Source organism: Mixophyes fleayi, chromosome 2 (assembly GCF_038048845.1).
Source record: "Mixophyes fleayi isolate aMixFle1 chromosome 2, aMixFle1.hap1, whole genome shotgun sequence".
Lineage (NCBI taxonomy): Eukaryota > Metazoa > Chordata > Amphibia > Anura > Limnodynastidae > Mixophyes > Mixophyes fleayi.
This window is the reverse complement of record NC_134403.1, coordinates 155,328,303-155,354,348: the sequence shown is the minus strand read 5'-3', so window position 1 is coordinate 155,354,348 and position 26,046 is coordinate 155,328,303. Positions and strand designations below refer to the sequence as shown.

General features: G+C 36.1%; 1 protein-coding gene across 9 annotated transcripts in view; it reads left to right on the top strand.

Annotated features, from left to right (window-relative positions):
• The window catches only part of DMD (dystrophin), a 1,967,742-nt gene that overhangs the window by 953,140 nt on the left and 988,556 nt on the right, over window positions 1–26,046 (top strand). For all 9 annotated transcript variants that reach the window (XM_075200299.1, XM_075200300.1, XM_075200296.1 and 6 more), the window contains one exon: window positions 22,778–22,972. In XM_075200299.1, coding sequence (XP_075056400.1) covers window positions 22,778–22,972 — 195 coding nt within the window. The remainder of the gene's footprint in view (window positions 1–22,777; window positions 22,973–26,046) is intronic.

The window sequence follows — 26,046 nt, the reverse complement described above, 5'->3', positions numbered from 1 at the left end:
CTGAAGATACCATCTGCAAACTTTGGCTTAGTAATGTGCTCTGACGTTTATCTAGCTGATCTAGTCTACCCCCTCCTATCCATAATATGGATGAGTACCACAAAAACTAGATAGTCTTCATTCTCCAAGCAACACACCTTAATTAGTATGGCCATATAACCATACACATGTAATTAATAGGTATTTAAATAAACTTACAATTTTTGAATAACATAAAAATATGATTCCCATATTTTTTTAAAGAAAACAATGATAAGCATATGATTTTAAGTTTGCTCAAGCTATAAAATCCAATTATTTTATATATAATATACCTCGTATATGGAGAATGAATTATGGGAGAAAAAGTTATGTGAATCAAACATTTTTAGTGGAAAACATGAACATCTAGATTAGATCATTCTTCAGTGCTAAGAATTATTATCTTCTCCAATAAACCAATACTATATAACGTACATCAAATGGTCACTAATGTTACTTCTTCTTCTTATCAATAGTATTAGTAGTATTATTATTAATATTATTTATACAGTATAAACATCTTACATAGCTGTGTACAATTAAAGTTAAAGATGAACAGATACAAAACAAGTAAAATCTGAATCAAGTGCTATAGCAGGTCTAGAACACAAGAGCTTACAATCTCAAATGAGAAAGAGAAAAAGAGACAGATACGATATAGGATGTGCAGGGGGTAGTTTATTGAGTGTATTATGACAAAAAGGTTTTTTTTATAAATCTACATATTGTTATAGATGGTCACTGTTTATCACTTGGTTCAGATGTATATAATATACCTAATTATTTGAGCACAATCATGTATATCTTATAAGAAGGTTGAACTTGTTTTGTCTCTCACTATGGCTTAGAACTTGGATATTTTTTATTTGCATTCACCCTTCGTCTCCTTACATAGTGAAAGAACTAATTACTAGAGAGAATAATTCACCCATTCCTATGCTGAAATGAATACAATTTGGTTTCTCAATTTGTGCACAAATTAAAGAATACCACAGGGATCTGTAGCAAGAGACTTTGCATATTAGTATCTTGAAAGTTATTTGACTCCCTAAATAGATACCTCCTTATCAAATATTCATGTAAGGGGTACTCTGAATATAATGAAGAAAGTGTTTGGAAGATCTTTATAGGCATCCAAATTTGACAAGCTATTTAATAGTATGGTGTTTATTTAATAAAAGGGTGCAAGAGAAGCACATGGACCCATAGCAACAAGACATTTGTCGGTCTAAAGAAATGCTAAAAGCTGTTATCAGAATGCTTGGCATGGATTACAACACATCATTAAATATTCCTTTTGCTATATCTGTTAGTGTGCGATCTTGGTTTTATTTTGTAAATGGTGATGTACATGTATAAAAATTTTGAGTGATATGTTTACATTAGAGATGTGCACTGACCCCTGTGTTTTGATTTTGGTTTTGGATCTGGATTATCTTTGTGTTTTGGTTTTGGATTTGGCAAAACCGCACTCGCGTGTTGTGGTTTTGGTTTTGGATCCCTATTTTTTTCCTAAAATCCCTTTTCGTTTTGCTAAATTCACATAATTTGGCTCTTTTTTTGTTCCTACATTATTATTAACCTTAATAACATTAATTTCCAGTCAATTTTTGTCAAGTGACAAGAACACTGCTAACCATCCTGTTTCTGTATGAGCAATGGCACTGAGCAATGGCACTGAAGAATGGAGAGTGACAAGAACACTGATTCTGCTACCCCTGTTTCTGTGTGAGCAATGACGCTGGATCTAGTGGGGAGGTACTTATGGAATCCAAAACCTGCGAGATCCGACAACGCAACAATGATGTTTTCCCTTGATTCAGATCCGAGGACGCACAAAAATACCAAGCCGGCTCGCGAGTCTACTCGAATCCCCTAAATTCGGGTGGGTTCGGGTTTACGAAATCCCAGCCCGAGCATCTCTAGTTTACATAGATACTCAACTGTACTATAGCATTTTTCTTTCTTTGTGTTTTTTTTTCTTTTTCCCTGCAAAGTTTACATGATTATGGCTAAATTAGAGATGTAATACACCTTACATGTAGTGGAAGATTTTGGGCCTTTGCATTAGAATAATGGAGCATGTTACAATAAGCATCCCTAATATAATGTTGTTAAAAACTCATCTCTATACCTTTCATTCTAAGCTACATCTAATCAGTTTGTATTTTGTGGTGCTGATAACTAGTTCAGAAAGCTCTCCTACCAGTCACTCCTAAATGTAGGTAGTTTACAAAACTATTTTGAAACGGTGTTTGCTAACTGTTAGGATAGTGTTTCTCGCACATCAAGGGATTTCTAGATACCAGTGTATAGTTGATATTGTCTAGGACCCAAATGTACTACAATACCTATCATGACTTATCTACTGAACTTGGTTATAATGTACTTTTTTCTTCTTTGCATTTTAAATACTCCTATAAATCCCAGGGATAAGAATATTTAATAGTTTTGAATCATGTTTAAGCTCAAACACCCAATCTGACTTTTTTTTTCCAGTATTCTGACTGATTTTAAATTATAGTAAATTGATCGCACTATCTGCTTCACACTTCTTAAAAGTGTATAGCACACATGTGCACAATTGTAAAGAAAAAGAACTTAATCGCCAATAACCAATCTAAAAGTTAAATGTATATTAAGTTATAGATTGAGTGTGATCGTGGCTTGCAGAATGACTTTGTACAGCCAGGGCTAGCAGCTTGGATCATCACTGCAATCGTAGTGTGTTAGATCCCATCTACAATACAACCAAACAATCTTCCTGGATTTTTGGGTGCCTCTGAGTGTTATGAACACAACTCTACCGATTTACCCAAACATCCTCTTGGAACTGTAATCTCTCCATAATTTAATTACTAACATTATTATTGGGGATGAAGATAACTCAGTGAATTTGTGATGTTAGAATATATTTGGCCAGATAGATTCATACTGGGATATGAATCAATATTGTGACAAACTTAACAAAAGCCAAGAATTAATTACTCAATGTTTAATTTAGATTTGTTATGTTTTAACAACAAGTGTAATTTTATTATCAAGTCAGTGCCTTAATATATATTTTTCCTTTAAATTGGTTATTGGAGAATTAGATATATTTTCTATAAACTGAATAGCGTTATGCATGTCAACACTGTTTATTGTGTGGTTATTCTTTTTGTGTGATAGAAAGTTTGCAGGAACTTCTTCGGCAGCTTTTTGAGTTCCACATATTTATTAAAGGATAATATGTGGTAAATTTATTGTTTGATCATTATTAGCGCCAGTGTGCTTTGTTTTGATTTCAGATATTCAATACATAGTAAATAGGATATTGCTCTCTGAGAACATACAAAAGACAGCCACCAGGGGCATGAGATGTACTGTTGAGCATTTGCATATAAGTGTCAGTGCTCCAGGTAGCTGGATGTAGCATTAGCGTTCTGTTGCTCTTCCTACTTTTATAGCACTCAGTCACATACACTTTTATTAGGGGACGTTGTATACACACTTCAGGCAAATGTAAATCAACTTTTAAACTTTTTCTAATCTTCAAAAAATAGATAAAAAAACACATGCACATATTGGTATAAGTTTTCCTTTAATATTGTGTAAATCGATCACCTATTTGATGTCTTCACATTCAATGACTCTTCAAGTTCTTTATGTAGGAAATCTAACTCAAAGTCGGTAGGAAAATCCCTGAACCACTTAGAACATGGATTGCATTATATACTTAACTGGAAATATGCTAGAAATGAAATATGTATAATTATACAAGATTTTCCGAAAAACAAATTAATAAATGCCACCTGGGGTCTTGAGTTCCATTCCCGACCATGGCCTTATCTGTGAGGAGTTTGTATGTTCTCCCCATGTTAGTGTGGGTTTCATCCAGGTGCTCTGGTTTCCTCCCATACTCCAAAAACACAAACTGGTAGGTTAATTGGCTGTTAACATAGTAACATAGTTGATGAGGTTGAAAAAAGACACCAGTCCATCAAGTTCAACCTATTTTGGATCTCCTGCGATCCTGCACTTATATTTGAAATTAATCCAGAGTAGGCAACCGCCCATCTGTTTCAATTTTGAAAATCCCCCCAGACTCAATATTGCAATCCAATTTTTACCCTATATCCACTACTATCCTTTATTTTAAATTAACGGTCGTATCCCTGGATACACCTTTCCGCTAAAAATTTGTCTAACCCTTTCTTAAACATATCTATTGAATCTGCCATCACAACCTTACCTGGCAATAAATTCCATATCTTGACTGCCCTTACTGTAAAGAACCCCTTCCTTTGCTGGTTGTGAAATTTCCTCTCCTCTAACCTTAGGGGATGACCACGAGTCCTGTGTATGGTCCTTGGGGTAAAAAGTTCCCATGAAAGCTCTCTGTATTGACCCCTAATGTATTTGTACATAGTAATCATATCTCCCCTTAGGCGCCTCTTTTCTAAAGTAAACATACCTAAACTGGCTAACCTTTCCTCATAACTTAATGACTCCATACCCTTTATCAATTTTGTCGCCCTTCTCTGAACCCTTTCTAGTTCCAAATTATCTTTTTTATAGAGTGGTGCCCAGAACTGTACTGCATATTCAAGATGAGGTCTTACCAATGATTTATACAGTGGCAAAATTACACTGTCTTCCCTTGCATCTATGCCCCTTTTTATGCATGCCAATACTTTGTTTGCCCTTGCAGCTGCTGCTTGACATTGAGCACTATTGCTAAGTCTACTGCTAAGTCCCTAGTCTGTGTGTCTGTCTGTGTGTCTGTGTGTGTGCATGTTAGGGAATTTAGACTGTAAGCCGCCATGGAGCAGGCACTGATGTGAGTGAGTTCTCTGTACAGCGCTGCGTTATTAGTGGCGCTATATAAATAAATGATGATGATGATAGTAAATTATAGCTCACCGTAAATGTCAAAGTATTTAGGCTTGCTGTGCACAGTGAGGTAAAATTATTTTTTAAAATGTTTTTGGGCAACCAAAACATCTAACTCTAGACATAAGCATGATAAAATAAATTATCTATTTTACATGTAAATATCCCAAAGCTTTCATTCAATTTTACTTATTATTAATGTAATGTATATGAAATGTAATTCACAATGCAATATACAGTCATCTAAGATAATTGGATCTGTTTTTGGATACACGAGTGGACCCCATACTTAGAGAGAAGCCCTATTGTTTATTTATCTGCCATATGCAATCGGGAAAAATGTAGGTTGAATCAGACTGGTAGTATAAGGAATCTAATTTACACACGTTTTCCACCTTCAGTCAACTTGTATTTGTTAGTTTGGAATAGCCCTCTTGTAAATTTTACTAAATACACTGCTTTATCTTTCTGGCTTCATTCTGACAGGCAGAGATGCTTATTTTTGCTCATTGGACACCACAGTATCCACTAGGTCATATATAGGTTTTGGTGAAAAACACAGAAAGTTGGAGGGAATGTTCACACCAATAAATCCAATAAACTACATTTGTTTGTCAGTGGAAATCCTCTTTAAAGTGATACATTTAATTAGTGAACCTTACATAGGGCTCTAACTGCTTGAAAGAGTAATCTAAGGGCAGGGGCAGGCTGGGCTGGGGGGAAGGGGGGCATTTGTTCCCCGGGCCGTTACCATAGTATGCTACCTTGGGCTGGGTCACGGGGCTACCTGAATTTTTTTCCTTGAAAATGTTCCTATTAGACATCTGAGACTAAGGGCTAGATTTACTAAGCTGCGGGTTTGAAAAAGTGGGGATGTTGCCTATAGCAACCAATCAGATTATAGCTTTCATTTATTTAGTACTTTCTACAAAATGACAGCTAGAATCTGATTGGTTGCTATAGGCAACATCCCAACTTTTTCAAACCCGCAGCTTAGTAAATCTAGCCCTAAGTCTTGCCCCCCTGGCAGAAATTTACCATCTCTCCCCTGTCTGAGGCACTATGTAAAGTGGTATTCTACAATACAAATAGCACCTAGTAATCACTGAGGGATTGGTGCTAAGTTAGCAGGGGAGGTAAATTTAAAATGTGGGGGCAGAGTTATAGTTGGGACAGGGCATGTTCTAGATCAACTTTCCTTTTTAGTGTAAAAATAAAAGAATTTGTGTGCTACATAAAAAAAATAGCCAGTGTTTTCCTTAAGTGCAAAAAAACCCAACAATTTATTTGCACCCCTTGCATTGTAACATGGTTAGTCCAGGGCCAAAGTACTTCTTTTCCTTTTGCTTTGCTCCTAAGTCAGCTTCAGGCCCTGATCCTATTCAAGTGCCATTTCAGTAGCCAACTTAACTTGGCTAAATATTTTAATTACAGTATTTTATGATATGGGTACTAATCTTCCTTAAAATGATCATTTAAAGATCCATCTAACATATATAGATGTGTAACTGAAATATATGGTTTATTGCTAATTATAAGGTTGTTATTGCTAAGTATAAGGTTAAGTGATTAGAGTACATTTATTAATTAATGACAGTGCCAGCAGTTTCTCTTCACCTACCCACAATTCTTTGCCTTTCAAGTCCCTTATTTATTTCAGTATTCAAACTATGCTGAACAATAAACTGGGTAAATGGGAGGGTACAGAGTAACTTGAGCCACGCTAATTGGATATTATGATAATTTAGATTAATACAGTAGCATTACATTTACAGCATTATATAATTATTTTATGTTATAGAATGATGTCTGCATCAGTTATAGTAAAATTTATAATCCAGATAATTTAAAAGCAGGAATTTATGAACTAGGATTTATTAAAAAAACAAAGACTAGTAAGCAGGCGTTCAATTTCAGGTTTATGGCAGAAACAACCTTTTAAAGCAGAACATTGCCTAATTTAAAGGATCACTGCATTAGTGTGTGGCTGCTAGCAGTGTCTGTAATTCCAGTAATGTGCTTTGTAATAAACAAGCCACAGTTCACCAGGGCAGTACAGACATCAAAATAAACAATGACAGACTGAAAATTCTGAGGATAATTTACAACAGGCAGCTTACACCTGTTTGTGCTTACATGCAGAATTTACTTAATTTTATGCCAACTTCTAATACCCATCTGTGACCAGTAATGTGAAAATGATGACAAGATGGGTGTTTCATGTTAGGCTGGATAAGATTAAAACAGTAAAATAATAAAAAACATAACAACATGGGGAAGTCGACTACCACTGATATTCCTCTTTTGCATAAGTGTAATTATCATAAGGGCCAGATGATATTTAAATTAATTAAAAGGACTGGCAGACTTGGAGGCAATCCCTTCCTTTGTCAGAGGTACCACAAAGCTGTTTGTGTTCCATGCACAAGGACTGCAAGCGCACCACAGATATGTACACAGCTACGTTCTAACATCTGAGTCATATGAGCAATAAAACATACTGCGATCATTTTACAAGGAAGGTGTGCAGGTGGGATGCAGGTGAGAATTGCTGACATGTTACATAGTAGTTTCACATGTTTAGCGCACAGATTATTGAAGAAACCTGTGTTGTGCTCTTGGAAAGCAATCAGATGCACAGACAGACACACATTTATGTGCTGAATGTCATAAAGGACCACAAATATATCTTATAAAAATATCCTCTATAGTGTAGGCTCTCACCCCACCCCTACCTATTGCATACCTCCCAACATATGAGTAGGCAACATCGGTATGTGGCATGATGGAGGAGTGGCCACACTCTGGGGGCCTGCTTAGCGCTTTTGAAGATTTAGACTGCCCCCTTCTCTCCTCCCTTCCAAACCCCTTGATTGCCGTGTGGTTCAGTGCGCACTGCACTCATTCAGCACCTGCTTTGCCATGCAGAGCAGCAGTGAACGGACTACGGGGTAAATGTATGACGCTGCAATTTTTTCAACTCGCCGGAAATCGGCGACTTTGCATTGAAAATTTAAAGCGGCGATGGCTTTCGCCGATTTCCGGCGAGTTGAAAAAATCGCAACATCATACATTTACCCCTACATCTCAACTTTCCCACCAATTGGGACAAATTTGTCCTGATCAGGATGGCGGAACAGAACCCTCAAATCGGGACGCCTAAATTGGGAGGTATGCTTTTGTAGTGGTGTATATATAGATGCACAATAGTAACTCTAGTAAGACACCTTTTAATACAATGTTCTGCCTCAGCCTATTATGATTTCCGATAGATAAATAAAATGTAAAAAAACCCAAAAAAACATGGGGTAGTTTCACCTGAATCTAAGATCAAAACTGTTTATATTATAGAAAAAATAAGTTATCAGTATACAATTATATGGATATTGCTTTTGAAAACATTTACAGTAAGAAAATGTTCCTTTTATTCATATAATTAGGGATTACAGTCCTAGGTATTGTGGCACTCATGTTAAGTTGAAGGCAAATTACTTTTTGGGCATATATTATGCTTTCTGACATCTGAGCATGTGCGCAGACCACTAGTTTCTAGCGCAGAAGTAAAAAAAACATATATTACTCCAAAAACTTAACTTACCTTCAACTTTATATGAGCTCCTGTATGTTCAGAAAATACTGATCTTTAAGTACCTATTTTGCAGTCCCAAAACCAATGTCTGTACTCAATAAAGTAGTGATATATTTAATTTTAAAATAAAACATATTTAGGCCACTTGGTATTAGTCAACTTGTTTTATGAAGCTGGTGATGAAGGAATAGTTTATTATCATTGCATGGCAACATTTACATCATTTACATATGAAGGCACTTGACAATCTTATCATGTACATTTATTTTGTATCATTAGTTTTCACATCCCTTGCTTCTTATATATCTGATAAGTTCCCCGCCAAAAACTCTGTAGCAGCACTAGTACTTACTGGCAGTACACTGGAAAACTGTAAATCCAGTGAGCTGATATGAAAACATGATCCATGCTTACTACATTAAAATTGTAAATTGAAAAAAACTTGATTAGAAAAATCCAAACATTTAGGGCCTCATTTAGAGCCGGACGCAAAGTCCGTTTTAGGCGCATTGACCAAAAAAACACTATCACGCATGTGCAGCAAGCACCATATCCGCCTGCATCTTGGACGCAATTAACACTTGCGACAGTTTGCCGTTTACTACAGGCGAAAGGGCGTAACGCGGAATTGTGATACCCTACCAAGCTGTGGCACACTCCCACTCCACCACCTCTTAGACGCACATTGCATCCCACTCTAAATGAGGTCCTTCAACTTCTCTTGCAAACACCTGTGAGTATTGTTTGCTGTTTTAGTGTATTTTCTTTTTTTTATGCATAACATTTTTCCACATGTACCTAAATCATATCATGTTTTTAGTTTATAAAAATGCCCAAAAATAATATTATGAAAAAAACGATCAAATCTAAAAATTTAAAATGTAAAAGTGGAATAACTTAACTGGACTAGAAGGTTTGTAAAGCAAGATATAATGTGTAAAAAATAGACTATAAATATAAATTACACTAATCATTCCACACACAGACTTTTTTTAAATTAAATATAAATATAATAAATTTGGATTCCTTATATGCTTATAATGCATAATGAGGTATACCATAATAGTAGAGCAGCACAGTTAGAATTTAAAACAAGGCACCAATATAAGTGTTGTTTATAATACATCATAACAGCAGCTAATGTTATACATTAAAACAGATAATATTAATAATAAATTCAGGGTAGATCTAACTGTACCCCTACATGTTCCATTATACCTTACATGTGGCATTACTTTTCATTTCTATCCTTTTTTTTATTGCTTTGCTTTTTTTTGCTCTTTTTTTGTTGTTGTAAAGAAGTGTCAGCGACAAGACCACGGCGGACGAGGATCTGCACTGTTGGATTCGTCCATGGTATAATATTCATTTATAGTTTTATCGCATAGGAGATATCTGAGCTGACCTGAGATTTAATAAAAAGTAAGACTAGTTGGGTAATTGGACAATGATTTCAAAGTTGACGACTTTCATTGTTAGTACAATACATTAATTGCCAGTGTGCAAGGAAAACAGTGGGGTAAGGGGTAGGGGATTAAATAATAGAGTGCTGTGGATCTGAGAGTAGCAAGATGCCTTGTATAAATAAACAATAATAAATGTATCAAAACAGCAATCATTTTGAATTTGCATGTATGCCAATGCATAACACTGTAATTTAGACAAGAGATTTTCATTCTATTTTTATTATATGCATGATGGTAAATGTTCGAAGTACTTACTAAAATGGGTTTGTTTATACTAGGGACGTCAGAATGTGTAAATGTATTGGAATTAAACAGATATCTAAACAGACAAGACACAACTAAACATAAGCATACATTACCGTTTTACATGCCATCATGACGCTAGCCATCCTCTAGGCAGCTATGAATATTCATGAGGTTCCATACTTCCTTTAAAGCTACAAATAAGGCACAAACATTACAGGAAACTATACAGTGTGCATTAAAATATATCCTGTTTAATTGGATTCATCGGCAGTTTGAAGAATGGGAAAATAATCACTATATGTTAAAGATTTCAGGTGTAAAAAATTATGTGAGTGAAAAAACAGAGACACATAGGAGCCCTAATCATTAATAAGTGTGTGAACAGCCCATGTGCTGGTATCCGTGGACCATAGAAACATCATCCACCACCTCACAGATGTCAGTACAGTGGGACTGAGTGATCACATGAGCCAATAGCTAATTTAAATAATGTCTAAGGCTATTTTTACTTTTTATTTGTCCACAAGTCTTTTCCCCAGGAATGGTATATATAACTAACTGTTCATTACAGTTAGGCTTTTAGACTAGTTCTAAACTGCATGCCACATATACATTCAATATATATATATATATATATATATATATATATATATATATTATATACACACACACACACACACACACACACACACACAATTTGAAAGTGCCTTTCAAAGAGCTTGGAGACTGAAGACATTGACATTCTGTTTCACAAACAGTTTAAATGTTGCTCTTGCATAACGCAACAAACCATTAGGGACTTTGCATTAATGTCCTCGGTGAAAGTTTTAATCAGTTCATATTGTAAATATTTAATTTAACATTTTAATTATTTTTAATTATCTTGAATGTCATTGTAGTTCTCTGGGATCACAATTTTCTATTCTTACTTTTTTTTTTATTGATTGCAGTTAGTGAATAAGTACCTGGAAAAGTATAACCATACAATATTTAACATTCTGCAGATTCTGACACTATCCTTAACATCCATGGGCCTGATTCATTAAGGCAGTGGATCCCAAATTTTCTCAGTTTGAGGCACCCTTAGGGCCTCCATAATTTTTTGAAGGCACCCCTAAGCCAAAATATTTACCAAAAAGTCCCCCGCCTTGCTTACAAATGGCCCTGGCCGAGGCACCCCTGTGAGATCACCGCTGCACACCAGGGAGCCACGGCACACAGTTTGGGAAACACTGCATTAAGGGAATTAAAGCAAAAAAATTAGTAACTTTGCACCTTGGCAAAACCATAAAATATTGGAGGGGGTGCAAATTTAAAATGTGGGGACAGATTTATAGTTGGGATACGTCATGTCCTAGATCAACTTTAAAATTCAGTGTAAAAGCACAGTTATCAAGTATTTGTGCTTTACATGAAAAAAACAGCCAATATTTAATTTATGTGCAATGTAATAAACCAATTTGCATCCCTTGCATTGTAACATGGCTTTATCTAGGATCAAATTTACAATTTTTTTTTTGCTTTGCTCTCTTTAATGACTCAGGCCCCATATGTCTATCGGGTCAGTGTTTATTGAGCTCCACTAATTACAGTAACGGCAAACATATCTCCAAGTATCAGCAGGTGAATAATAAAACTTCCAAACTCAGTTAATATAAAATATTTTTATTTGTTTTTCTTAACCATAGAAATTGTCATCCTATATTAAATAAACAGGATATATGAAATAAAGTTTACCTTTAATACATGGATAGATAGATAGATAGATATATAGATAGATATGACTCAAGCTGTATCATTCATGCAGTATCCTCATTACAAAAATGTCTTTTTTAATAAGTATGCAATCTTAAATATGTGGGACACAGCAACAAAAGCTAACATTTTGCTTATAACCTATGGCAAACACTACACAGTTCTTTATAGTATTAAGATATAATTATTCCCTGTGCCCCGGAGCGAATGTAAATAACAAAGCAAAAACACCATATATTATTAAGGACATTATTGCTCTGAGACATTACCAATGACATAGCAACATATTGGTACAGTTTTTTCCATAGAAGAATGAAGCAAAGCTGAAATCACATCACTGTGAGCTATGTAATCAATCTGCTTTTGAAAATCTGTAAACTATGTACATTTTGTTGTGCCCTGCAGTGTTGCAAACACTGGGCAATAAAAGCACTTGTTTCAAGATAGGCATGTTAAATCTATATCAGCTTCAACATATTGTTGGTAATAAAGAAGTCCATTGCATAGGTCCAATATTAAGAATCAATGTCTAAGAGCATAAAAAAGACAACAATTCCAGGACATGTTCACACAGGAACAATATATATTATGATTATCATTAAAATGTGCCAACGTATCCACCTGACACATCTACTATATGCTAAATGTGTCTTGCTATGCTTTGCTTATCAATGTTTTATAGACATTTTATACATTCACATTTATGAGTGATATCTAAATATTTTACTAGCCATCTCAAAATGTAGCTACCAGCAGAGATAAGGGCAGACTAATTAAGATAAATATAAACACTGAAATGCGTTGTAAAATAATCAATAAGCATTTGCTATATTTCTTTCCCAGAGACACAAATATCTCCAAGGCACAACAGTGCAAATGGCAGTAAATATAAACATTTGCATTACAAAGTAATAGGAAATACTTTAAGGCAATTATATTTCTCTTTTTGTAAAGTGATCATTTACAAACCATTTAAAGATGTTAAGCAGTCAAGTGTCATTTTACTGAAGGGTGAAGCATTGCTTTAAAACATTAAAAACTCTAAAGGATACACACAGTGCTGGGAATATTGTGGTAATACTGTACCTAATATGTTATTAATATTATAAATAATATTAGTCAGTTTTCAATTAGTTCAGTGTTTGTTAATCCTTGAATGAGATATTAAACTAACGGAGAATTGTCTCTCACAAAGTACACATTATGATAAAAACTCTATTTTAACTTAGAGATTATATGTAAATATTTCTTGAATCAAAACATATGTTCTAAAAATATATTATACATATGTAACTCAAATATATATAATGAAAGATCATCAGACAGAAGGTAGAACGTGGTAATAATGTACCAAATATGTTATTAATATGTATAATATTTAAGTACATTATTCAGAGTGCTGTGTGTATTTTTTTATTTTTATGTATGTGACTTGGTAATTGTTTTTAAGGGCAGCCATGTAATTTGGTCTACTATTATTAATATTGTGGCAGAGCACTCCCTTTTTTAAAAAAAAACATTAAAATCCTCAGTTTACTAAACTGAATGACTGGTTTTTACAACGCAGGCAGCTATTGTCTACCACGGCACAAAATCTACAGCACCAAAACTCTTATGAACCAGATTTATTAAACTTATACTTGACAATACAACAATATTTGAAGTTCTCACTGTGATAGTGGCGTGATTTTTTTACTTTCAGGGTTTTAAAAAATCTTATAACGTGAAATAAATAAACCTTGCATACAAAAGCAAAGCAACTGGCTAGTATATCGGACTCTTAACAACAAGGACATTGAGATGCCCAAAGTTTGATTTGGACGTGGCTACGTGTGCTTGACTTTGGCTTGTCCTTACTTACATTGACTATGGGCTAACGCCCCTTCCCTGACCCATTCCCTCCCAGAAATCCTAGCCTATAGTAAGTGTATTTTGCGTGCGAAGGTGCAGTGAACATTGCTGTCCTTAATTTGGCCATGTGTTAATACCTATTGCATTTAAAGATAGTAAGAATCATTGAAAAATAGTAAAATATCAAGAAGCTATTTCAATATGACTATAAAAATTGTAATGTGGATCAGCATTTAGGATTTCAGTTCAACTATAAACATGAAACTGCCTAATGAACAACGATTAGCATACAGATAAAGAGAAATTCGTGATATAAGTATATAGTATATAGTATATTTAAAGAAAGAAAAAAAGGAACTTGGATGTACTTATCAACATATTGCATAAGCACATGATATGTGATTCAGTGCTACAGAAATCTAAAAACATCCAGAGAAAATTGGTGTACCACGGTGAAATTCAACAGTTTTTTCCCTAATCTGTATCATGGATACTGGACCTAGAATATCTTAGATAAAACTTGGGTTGACTATACCATCCTCTGTTCAGGCCAGACATTGAGTATGATTAGTTCCACACTGGTAAACAGCATCTTTCTATACAGGGTGCAATAAGGCTCCAAAATTTCAGTGTGGGAGAGCTGTCAAGGGCTACAGTAGAAGTATTGTGAAAAGTCTATCTCAGAGAATAATAGTTAGAGGCCTGATGGCATGGTGCTAAACGGTGTCTGTAGTTATCTCAAAATGGCAGTGACACAATTATACCCATGTTTTATACATGTCAGAGATTTGTGCAATAAGTAGGTCAAAATACTCATAAAGACTAAGTACTCTTTGTATACTTAATGATTTCCGAATAAAGTCAAGAAATTAATCCAGAAGGTCAATTTTGTGAATAGAATTCTTTGCCTGAATTTTTCTTTTTGTTGGTTAGATACACCCTCTAGCATGATTTATGTTGGCAATTTCAAAACTGGTGACAGACAGACGAGGCAGCGATGGCAGACAAATATTACAGGGAGCAAAGTTTTCAGATCGAGAAGACACTAATTATATTATACTAGTAATAAACAAGTTAGGCTGACATTTCTGTTTACATAATTCACCAATTGGATTTTAATTACTAATTCTAGTGTACAAATGTACAAAGTCACAAATGGCAGATTAGTCCAGTGATGATATCCCAAGGAGAGTGTGATCCGTGCTTGTTTTTTTTAGTGACACTAAGAAATAACCTAACTCTTGGTGTAAATTCTATGAGCACAATTTTAAAATTTTAGTTTAAGAAAATGCAAAGGTGTAACAATAGAGATTAAATTAAAATGGGGCAATTAGATTTTTTTATTTTTATTAGTCCATTCATAGAGATAAGGAGAATAGTAGTTACAGTTTCACAGAAACGTCATACTAGCTCTCGGAATCACTATATACATTCTTGATTATAAAATCAAGATCAACAGTTTATCTAAATCTGCTGGCCAATTTTGGTGTAGGGACAGTGGAGTACCATTGGGGCCCTTATTCAGTCTCAATTTTGGACTCTTGATGATCTCAACTCCACCCGCCCACATCTGCTGAAAAACCATGGGACATAGGGGCTTTTATATTATAAAATATCACAAGAGTGCTCCGCAATATTTAAATTATGAAATCCATATATTCCTAACTAAGCATGCAGCCTTGTATACTTGTAATTGCTAAGGTTAGCTGTGATCCCTTTGTTTATTAAGTATAGGGCCACAAACCAAAATCAGTGGGTTTTGGCCCTAGTTCTGAATATCTTCTGTCTGTCTTTGGCAGCTGTGAGGGTCCAGTTATGCCCGTGGCTCTTATAGTGTGTGGCCAGCATCTGTGTTTTACAAGATGACATAAGGACCAGGCCTCAAAGGTTCTGCCACTGTGTAGGAGTGCAGCATCATATTGTTTATGTTAGTCTATGAGAACTATGTGGACTGGGTAGCAAAAAAACCCCTATGTAATCAAGTGTACCATATTTTATTAATTTGTCAAGGGCACAAAAAACAAAATATTCCATGAGATACTTCTGGATCATATATTTTAAAACACCTGTCTTCATCTGCAAGTTTGAAATATGTGTAGACAAGCAAAGTGCTTAGGAGGGACTGTTGAGGACCTTTTCTCAAAACAGTGTGGTATTACACCAAAGGTATGTTGGGCACTACCGACCGTCATCTCATCAATAGCTCTCTTCTGTAAAATATGATGACAAAGCAGATTTTTTTCACCATGAATATGTCAAAAATTCTTCCAGGCTAAGTTCTAGTTCTCTGCTACTTCAACTGAAAAAGTTTATGTATTCACCTCTTTGACTGGATAAAATGAGGCTACCAACTGGCAAAGTTTAATTACGACAGAATTAGGAATAACATTTCTGAATGTAGTCATATCAGTTAGGGGACATTTCCGATGCCAGCCTTTTTCTGACACATGCTACAACCATTCTTGACAATATATTCAGATGTTGCTGTTGTGTCCCCGGTATTCAGATAAAATGTCAATGAATACTCCATATATTTCACACTCCTCCTGGTGGAATTAACTGGATTAATATATGGAGATAGGATTGAAGGAATATATTGCTTTGGTCTCAATGTATGATTTTTTATCAGATAAGGCTGTCAAAGAGGCAAAATAAATGACTAAAGCTAGGTACAAACTACACGGTTTTCGTCCAATAATCGGCTCAATTAGCCGACATACGACCGCTCGTTCAAAAGTCGGGTCAGTGTGTGCAGTGACATGATGGTCGAAAGTCTGCCCAAATGGACGATTGTCGCCTCATTTGGTTGGTCGTACCGTTAAATATTTTTGTTCCAATCTTGTTTCCGTTGTGTAGTGTGTATAAACTTCCGACCGATCCACAACATTGAGTACGAAATTACAATCATTGCTCACAACAACATGGCTGTAAAAAGTTGCTAAAGGGACGTCCGCTCTACCCTTTAATATCCTAAACAAGGCTAGTGTGTATGCAGTCCATGGACCGAGCGATCGGAACATCGATCGCATGTAAAATCGATTGGCATAAAAAGTTGGTGGAAAATTCTGCAGTGTGTACCCAGCTTTAGTAATGACTCAAATGTTGCTGTGTCTCAGATCTGACCCTTCTCTTTCAGTAGTTCTAAACCTGTTAGTTACACCCATGCTAATAGGCTCAGGTTTCAGCCTGCGCTGATTATACCCCTTGTACTCCAGTAGCTGTGTTGAACGCTGTAGTGTTATTTGTTTACTGTATTGTACTGTTATACCATGTCCTGTCTTGTTGTTTGCCCTCTGTACTGTGCTGCAGACCTCATGTGGAACCCTATAAATAAACATTAATAGTAACAATAATATGTAATATATGTAAATTAAGGACACATAAATTATCAGAAATTGATTAGAGAGAATAGATGTCTTCTATTGAGCAGAAGTATCGCACCCAAACTTCTGTGCGTAGTTTTTGGGATTTTACCTGAATTCTGGGTTATTGAAACCATTTCCTAATTGCACTGTATAGGCTGCATGATGTCAGATCAATACATCACTTGCCCGAACCGGTTTCTCAACCTGCAGCTATGATCACTGCCTCCTGAAAGTTGTCCCTCCAATTCCCTTACTTTGTTCTGACTTAACCTTGGATCTGTAGCTACCTTCCCAATGCCAGGTGCTTCTTGATGTCTTTAGCAAGCAGAAAGCCACGGAACTTCCACCTCATAGAGTCTGGGACTTTAGTATTAATCTCATACCTGGAAAACCCATCCCTTGAGGACGATTTTACCCATTGTATTTACCGGAGACCAATGCAATGGCTGTCTATATTAGGGAGAATATAAAGAGAGGCTTTATCCACATATCTTCTTCCCTTGCAGGGGCAGGATACTGTTTTGTAAAGAAAAAACATGGTGAGCTCCATCTGTCTTTCAATTATCGGGGGTTAAATGCTATTACGATCAAGAATAAATATCTTCTACCATTAATTTCAGAATTCTTTGATCGCATAAAGCGGGCTACTGTCTTTTCTAAGTTGGACTTCTGGGGACTTATAATCACATCCGCGTCAAGAAGGGGGATGAGTGGAAAAGAGCCTTCAATACCCATGATGGACATTTTGAATATTTGGTTATGCCCTTTGGGTTAAGTAATGCCCCTGCGGTTTTTCAAAATTTTCTGTATGAAATTTTTCAAGATCTTCTCTACCAATTTGTGGTCATATATTTAAATGACATCCTGGTTTTCTCCTAAACCTTCACCATATACATGTGTCCGAGGTCCTCACTCATCTCAGGTCTCACCGTTTTTTCTGCAAGTTGGAAAAATCTCTTTTTGAATAGAAATTACTACCCTTCTTAGGTTACATTATCTTTGGTACATGCATGCAAATGGACCCTGCCATGCTTTAAGCCATCTCGGACTGGCCACAACCTTTGGCCTTGAAAGCTACCCAACGTTCCTGGGATTTGCAAACTATTATCACCAGTTTATTAAATAATACTTATCTTTGGTAGCCCCCATCACTGCTCTAACCCAGAGTTCAGCTAATGCTAAGATTTGGTCCCCCCAAAGCAGTTGAGGCCTTTAAACATCTAAAATCCGCTTTCTCTTCAGCACCCGTGTTACTACAGCCTAATTGTCAATGTCCCTTCTTCTTAGTAGATGCCTCATCCTTTGGTTTGGGGGTGGTTTTGTCTCAACAGTATAGTTCTGGGAGGCTCCATTCCTGCTGCTTTTCAAATAAGTTCCAGCCAGCTTAAAGTAACTACGATATTGGAGACAAAGAGCTCTTAGCTATCAAGTTGGCTCTATCTGAATGGAGGCATCTCCTTGGGGGGCTGTCTTCCCGGTGACCATTTATACTGACCACAAGAACCTTTTGTATCTATGATATGCTTTGTGCTTAAACCCTTGCCAAGCGAGATGGTCCTTGTTTTTTCAGTTTTTAATATCATTTTCATTTACTGCCCTGGTTCTAAGAATAAAAAAGCCGATGCCATTTCCCGATCCTTTGATTCAGTCCTAGAAAACGAAATTCATCTTGAATCCTAAATATGTTGTGGCAACCACGCCCCCTACAGCCTCCAGTTGTCCTCCAGTAAAACCTTCAAATGACTATGCTGGGCTCACTTTTCGCACTTCGCGGATCATACTGTCATAAAGAAGACCTGGAAATTACTCTCCCAAACCTATTGGTGGCCTTCTATTCCCAACGATGTGAAAGAATTTGTTACCTCTTGCTCTGTCTGCGCTCAGCATAAAGTATCCCAACTAAAACCATATGGAGCCCTCTTTCCTTTACCAATCCCTGATCTTGGGTCGTCAAGGATCGCTTCTCCAGAGCCTCCCACTTTTTGCCTCTCAGAAATCTCCCCTCATCCTCCATTTTGGCCGAACTCTTCATCAAGGAATTATTTTGTTTACATGTTTGTCCTTGGGTAATTGTCAAATCGCGGTTCTTAGCTTGTGTTCAAATTTGGTAGCAGGATCGGGATTAAACTTAACTTCTCATCCGCATACCATCCCCAATCCAACAGATTTACTGAAAGAACCAATCAGGAGCACAAGAAATTCCCTCAGATGTATGTTTCAGCCAACCAAACTGATTGAGTTGAGTTACTTCCCTGTTGTTATGGACTGGAATAATATCAGGCCTAGTGGGCGGTTCCCACGATGGCCTGTGCACGTGACTAGCTGAGTCAGGGTCATACAATTTTTAGAAAATAAGAACACAAGACAGTGGGTCTGCTTAATAAGTACTTCAATAAATATGAGCATAAGTACATATCAACACATGGAAACAATGCATCAAAGCTCTGTACACAGCAGAGATGGTGAGATGGCAGTTCAGAATATCACAATGATGAGCATCCGCACACTTGGCATAATAAACTAAGTCTTGTAAATTGATACATAGAGATACTTGCAAACAGATTTCCAAAGATGGTGCTACCAGCACTTGGTTGATGAAGCAGGTTCACCCACAGAAAATCCAACAGGGGAGTTCAAGAATACACAAGGAGCAGACAATGCACAGAAGTCCATGGAGACAGGCTAGCAAACAAGTTGTACTGACAGTGAGCAGGTGTCAGTGCTGAGTTTAAATAGAGCAGGTTTGAATGGCACGCCCTGAAGTGAGTCACGTGATCCACAGGAGAACAGAGCAGACAGGAAATGTAGCAAACCTGGACAGGATTGTTACACCTGTGCAGAATTTGCCCATAGTAATCATTTTAATCAAGCAATCTATAATTCTCCATTATTTGTCTTGTATGGTTGTCACTCCAGATTACCTACCTTGTCCCAAAGCTTCCCTACCTACACTGCACTCCCTTTTTTGTAGATTTTCTGTTTTCTGGGATCAAGTGAGAGCAAGTTTTAAGAGGTCGGCTATGCATTCTAAGTAAATCACTTATAGAAGAAGGCGTTCTGTTCCTAATTTGGTTCCTGGAGATAAAGTGTGGCTCTCTACCCTAAACCTTCGGCTGAGGGTTCCCAGTAAGAAATTGGACCCTAAATTTCTTGGTCCTTTCGAGATCATTGAGGTAATTAATCATATGGCCTTTAGGTTGGCTATTCCCTCTTCCTTATAGATACCACACGTATTCCATGTTTCCCTCCTAAAACCAGTAATCACCAATCATTACTCTACTCCAAATAAACCTCCTTCACATTTACTGCTCCAGAATCAACTGGAATACAAAGTTAGACAAATGTTGGATTCACGCATTTGAAGAGGTTTCTTACAGATCCTGGTTGATTGTAAGGAATATGGCCCAGAGGAACATTCCTGGATCAAGGCCGAGAATGTCCATGCTCCACGCCTTCTCAAGCTGTTTCATAAGAAATTTCTGGATAAACCATTTTAGGATGTCCATAGTCCACACTTAGGGCAGGTGGTACGGTCACCATCACTGACCCATCCCAGCATTGTCTCTCCTCTGCTTCCAGGAGTCAGTGGTAATGTGACCGCAATTCGGGGCAGCCTTTTTAAGCTTGCTTTTATACTTAAAGTGTCAGAGCAACTTGCTAGTTACACTCTGACTCCCCAATGTGTTTTAGTGTTGCAGATTCTGTGTTTCTGTTCCCCAGTGCTCCAGCCCGTTACTGATCTCCAGTGTACCATACTCCTGCTATATCCATTAGCCACGCCATTGCCTTTTATTGCTTACAAGTGTACCAAACCAGCCTGAGCTGACTCTGCAACTGTCTTTTGCATTTGTACCTTATTACCAGCATGTGTACCAGACTTCAGCTATCCCTTGATCACTACTGCCTCTCACACCTGTAACTTATTGTTAGCAAATGTACCGAACTGGCTCAACCGGACTCTGCCTCCTTCTTAGCACTCCCATCAGCCAGTGCTCTCCTTTAGCATGCCAGACCTATGCATTACTGTATTACAATACTATTTGTACAACTGTCCACAAGCTATATTAGAGGCAGTTCAGCGGACCCTGACCTGTGGGTTTTGGCAGCAAAGCTCATCCCACCTTGTGACGGTTCTTGGTGAACACCGAAAAACTCGTTAGACTACGTACCTCCATTCAGCCAATGCCAATTCTGATTAGCACCTGGAATCTCAATTAGGTGCACTCAATATGGAAAAGTGCATTTCTATGTTTAATTTTGCCAATGTAACAAAGAAAATGACCATTAAAAAAATTACATCTGAAAAAACTACAGTCACATTATTCTTGCATTGGTGTGGCACAAATTAGTTCCAAGAACTAGGTTTTAGGAGAAAAATGTGAACTCATAATTAATTAAGGGTGGTCTAACAATGATAACAGCATTACTTCAAAGTGACTTTTTATTTTTATTTTTCTGGTATGCACAAGTTATTTGCATGGAGCTATTTCCCAAAATTGGAAAGTGTGTGTACAGTGCAAGCAAATAGGATAGGAGAATGTTTGCAAAAATGTATGCACTGTGGAGCTGCATTTTTGCACTTCTTAAATGATCCTTTCCCTCTCGATAATCACATTCTTTCAGCTGGGGTATTTTACGATAGGCGGTCTGGTCACTGCAAGGGGAGGTACTGTATGCAAATATAAAAAAAATACTTTGCATTTCAACATGTGTTTGTTTAGATGAAATTAAGTTATGGCTTGGCAGTTGTGTTGTGTGAATCATATTGGGGCAGCACGGTGGCTAAGTAGTTAGCTCTTCTGCCTCACAGCACTGGGGTCATGAATTCAATTCCCGACCATGGCCTTATCTGTGTGGAGTTTGTATGTTCTCCCCATGTTTGCATGGGTTTCCTCCGGGTGCTACGGTTTCCTCCCACACTCCAAAAACATTACTAGTAGGTTAATTGGCTGCTATCAAAATTGACCCTACTCTCTCTCTCTGTCTGTTGTGTGTGTATGTTAGGGGATTTAGCATTTAAGCTCCAATGGGGCAGGGACTGATGTGAATGAGTTCTCTGTACAGCGCTGCGGAATCAGTGGCGCTATATAAATAAATGGTGATGATGATGATTTATCATTTTAAATAGAGATTACTTTCAAGCTAATTCTACTTAAATTCGTGAATTCAATGGATGTTTGCTTTATAGAATATTTATTTTTGTTTTAAATTTCTTTGTCCTAAGTGAGTTTGCATCTTTTATATAGCTCTCTATATACTAAATTAACTACACGGGTAAAATGTAAAGCAAAAATGTAATAACCCTTCTAGTATATCTGTTTACAAAGTGTGCAATTCACATAGTCAAATATTAGTGAAAGCCACAAGTTTGGAGAAATCATATTTGTTACCATATTTTAGTAGGTCTTCAACCTTGTGTTGTTTAAAGGATTCTCAATGTCTTTGGAATTAACAACACTTTGTACATTACCACCAAAGATAAAGTAGTAGTTGGATACAATTGTCCTAGATTTTATAGTGTAAAACTTTTAATGGTACTTCTGTTTTGACACTTTTTATTTCCTCTATGCGTTTGCTAAGAAAATAAACTTCTACTTTATGTACACTAGCAAACTGTTCATGAAGAAAGAACTCGCTCAATGACTGAAGGAATTAAAGTGGATGCCTCCAATGTGCCTTCTACATACCTGGCAGAGATTGCACGCCTCCGGCAGTCCATTGCGGAGGTTGATCTTCTACTCAACTCTTCATGTCTGAATAAAAAAGATTATGAAGATCTTAATAAACAAGATGAGTGTCTCAAGGTAAGAAAATGATAATGTTGCATTAACAACTATAGTTATTGTAAGTAAACCTTCCCATCAAGGATACATGTGTTAAAACCTAATTGAAGTACTTTTATGTCCTACGAAAGCTGAAGCAAAACTTCTTAAAGCTGCTCAAATACATTTCGATATTGGTTGGTCGATTAAAGCTGCTCAAATACATTTCGATATTGGTTGGTTGATTTAATCAATTTGCAGAATTTGACCAAGCGTTATACAGATTGACACATAACAACTTAACAGGAGCAATCTGGTTGTATGGAGCAGAGGCGGAATAACTGGACCAGGCCATTTTGGTCACACGTGCTGCAAAATTACTCACTGATCTAGTTATTTGCCAGTAGCCCTGAACAAACAGATCTCAGTGTCTATGGGGAGCATTACTGATATTATCTTTGTCTCGGGTCTACAGTTATGGTGCAATTTAGCTCCTTCTGTCTATATGTGGGGCTAAAATACAGTATACATAGGATAACCTCCTAGGAGTGAGAAAAATAAAGGAAAGTCAATATATGTTTAGCATAAATGCTAGTTTATTATGTCGAATAAATAAAAATGAAATGATAGATTATTTGGGTTTTGCTACTAAATTTGTTTCTTGTTGATTTACTTATATACTTAGTCCAAAGAAAACACATTTTAGAGAATGGGAGTTACACATCTTATAAACCCCCTTGAGAAGAAAAAAATATGGGCACAACTTTATTAGGCCCTGGCTATTCCCTAGACTAGACTATTATAGGGTAGAACATGTTAACTACACAATTACAATGTTTGTTTCCCATGTGTATATTTATGTATATTATATTTGATATTAATCTATAAAGTTAATTATGAAAAGAAAAGATATATACAAGATTATACTAGCCTTCGCTCAATTCAAAGCATTTACCTTTTAAAAATGGACACCTATAATTTATGTGTGATCATATTATGTACTATGTAAGTGACTACACTATGGAACTATCTAATTTTAAAATAACAGAGACCATAAATTGTCATGCGCATCCACAAATAATACTTTGCTTTTATCTTCAGATGTTGATGGATTTTAAATATATATTTGCAAACATATAGATACAACATTAAATACAATTCTATTAAATAATGATGTTAGTATATGAAAGCTAGATAAATGGATATCATTATTTTGAATGACAAAGCTGCAGTAAGATAAAATATCTACATGAAGACATGTAAGGAAGTGGATGAGTTGAGTTGACACGGTGTTACTCCAAGTAATTGATACTTGGAAACTACACAACTGGCTTATTTAGGGTGAACTAGTAAATAGATATATTGCTACAGTTGTGGGTCATCATTATTCTAACTCTAATTATTCTGTAAATGGCTGTAGTATTGATTGCCATAGATGAGATAGCAATGAGAAGCAGAGTAATACAAGGAAAAGAAAATGTGAAAATATTGGAATTATCATACTGCTTCAAAGCTGCTTCTTTCATAGTTTAAATAATATTTTCGTCTTATGTTAGTATTTTACTATGAGAAACTAATTTCCTATATTCCAGTTGAGACCATAACAAGGTATTGATGTATACCTATACATGCAAGGCATTCCAAATACCATTTGGTCAATACTGATTGACAGTGTGTTGTTGTCATTTGTCCAAACAGGATATGACCGACTTAGACCATGTAAATACTTAAATGACAAGTCACTGTCATATGGTTATTAAGTTAAAATGAGTTAAGTTTACAGTGTGTAGTAAATGCGCCTTGTGTTAATCAATGTTCAAAACAGACATTTTGGCAGCATTATTTTCATTCTTCATTAACAGCAATTACTGTTAGTAGAATGGTTTATATGTATAAAAAGGTCATAAAGAATGTAAATCACTGCTAATTAGGTAACTTGTATCGTTGTTTATGTACTTTAAATGCTCAGCATTATAGAGGATGAAGAGTCAATGACCCTGAAAGAGATTTTTTTCCTGATGGAGAGACGTTCAGCTGGCTATCTCTTATCATATAATATAACATAACGTACTGTGAGACTTTTTGATGGGATTTATACCTACAACTAATCACATCTTCTTTCACATATATTTCATATATTATAACCAGTATTGCCTTTAATTATATTGATTGCTGTGGATACAAGTAACTATGTCCACTAGTTTAATTTCGTTGAAATATTAAATTGTCATGGGATATGGTTACAGGCACATTTCCGTCTCCATCTAGATAAATCTCACAAGTATTTGTCTTTTAGAAGGAGCATAATTTAAATCTAACTCGCTTTTAATGAATATTTATTTCTTCATAAAAGCATTCATCATTTTCGTTATGAAGCTGTAAAAAACAGGATGGCGGTGAATAAATTGTACAGCTGCTGCTGGAGAGGCTTGAAATTAAACCGAGGTTGATTATTTTAGCTGTTATAGATTTGCATGGAACAAATGATGGGATGATACTAGCATCCTATCATTTGTTCCATGCCTGTGGTAGGGAATTTAGATTGTAAGCTCTAGTAGCGTAGAGACTTTGAAAAAATAAACAGGGCTTGTAATTGTTCAGAGCTGCACAATAGCTGTGCAATAAATAAATAAAGAGTAAAAATAATAATACAATCAGAGCTTGCTATTTGCAGCTCACAAAGAAGGGTGTACAAGTATAATATGGCATCTATTATCCAGAGTGCGTGAGAGGTATTGATTTCTGGGTAAGGTGTGGTTATGTACTTAGGAGCACCACTTGTAATATACACTAAAGGACAGGCTATTTGTGATAATATCTGAGTAACATACTGTCCACACTAATTGTTGTTCTTAAACACTGCCTTATTTGCTAGCGTGAAGGTTCCAACTCCAGACTGGAGGTGACTGTCTCTATTATGTTTATTATTGTTATTATTATTATTATTATTATTGTTTTTGTTATTATTATTATCTTTTTTTTTTTTATTATTATTATTATTATTCTTATACATTTGTGGGCCCCAGATCAACATTTTGTAAGGGTCCACATGTACCTTACAAGGGTGAAAAGACACATATACATATGGGGCTTTGGCATGGGAGCTGCAGGCTCCA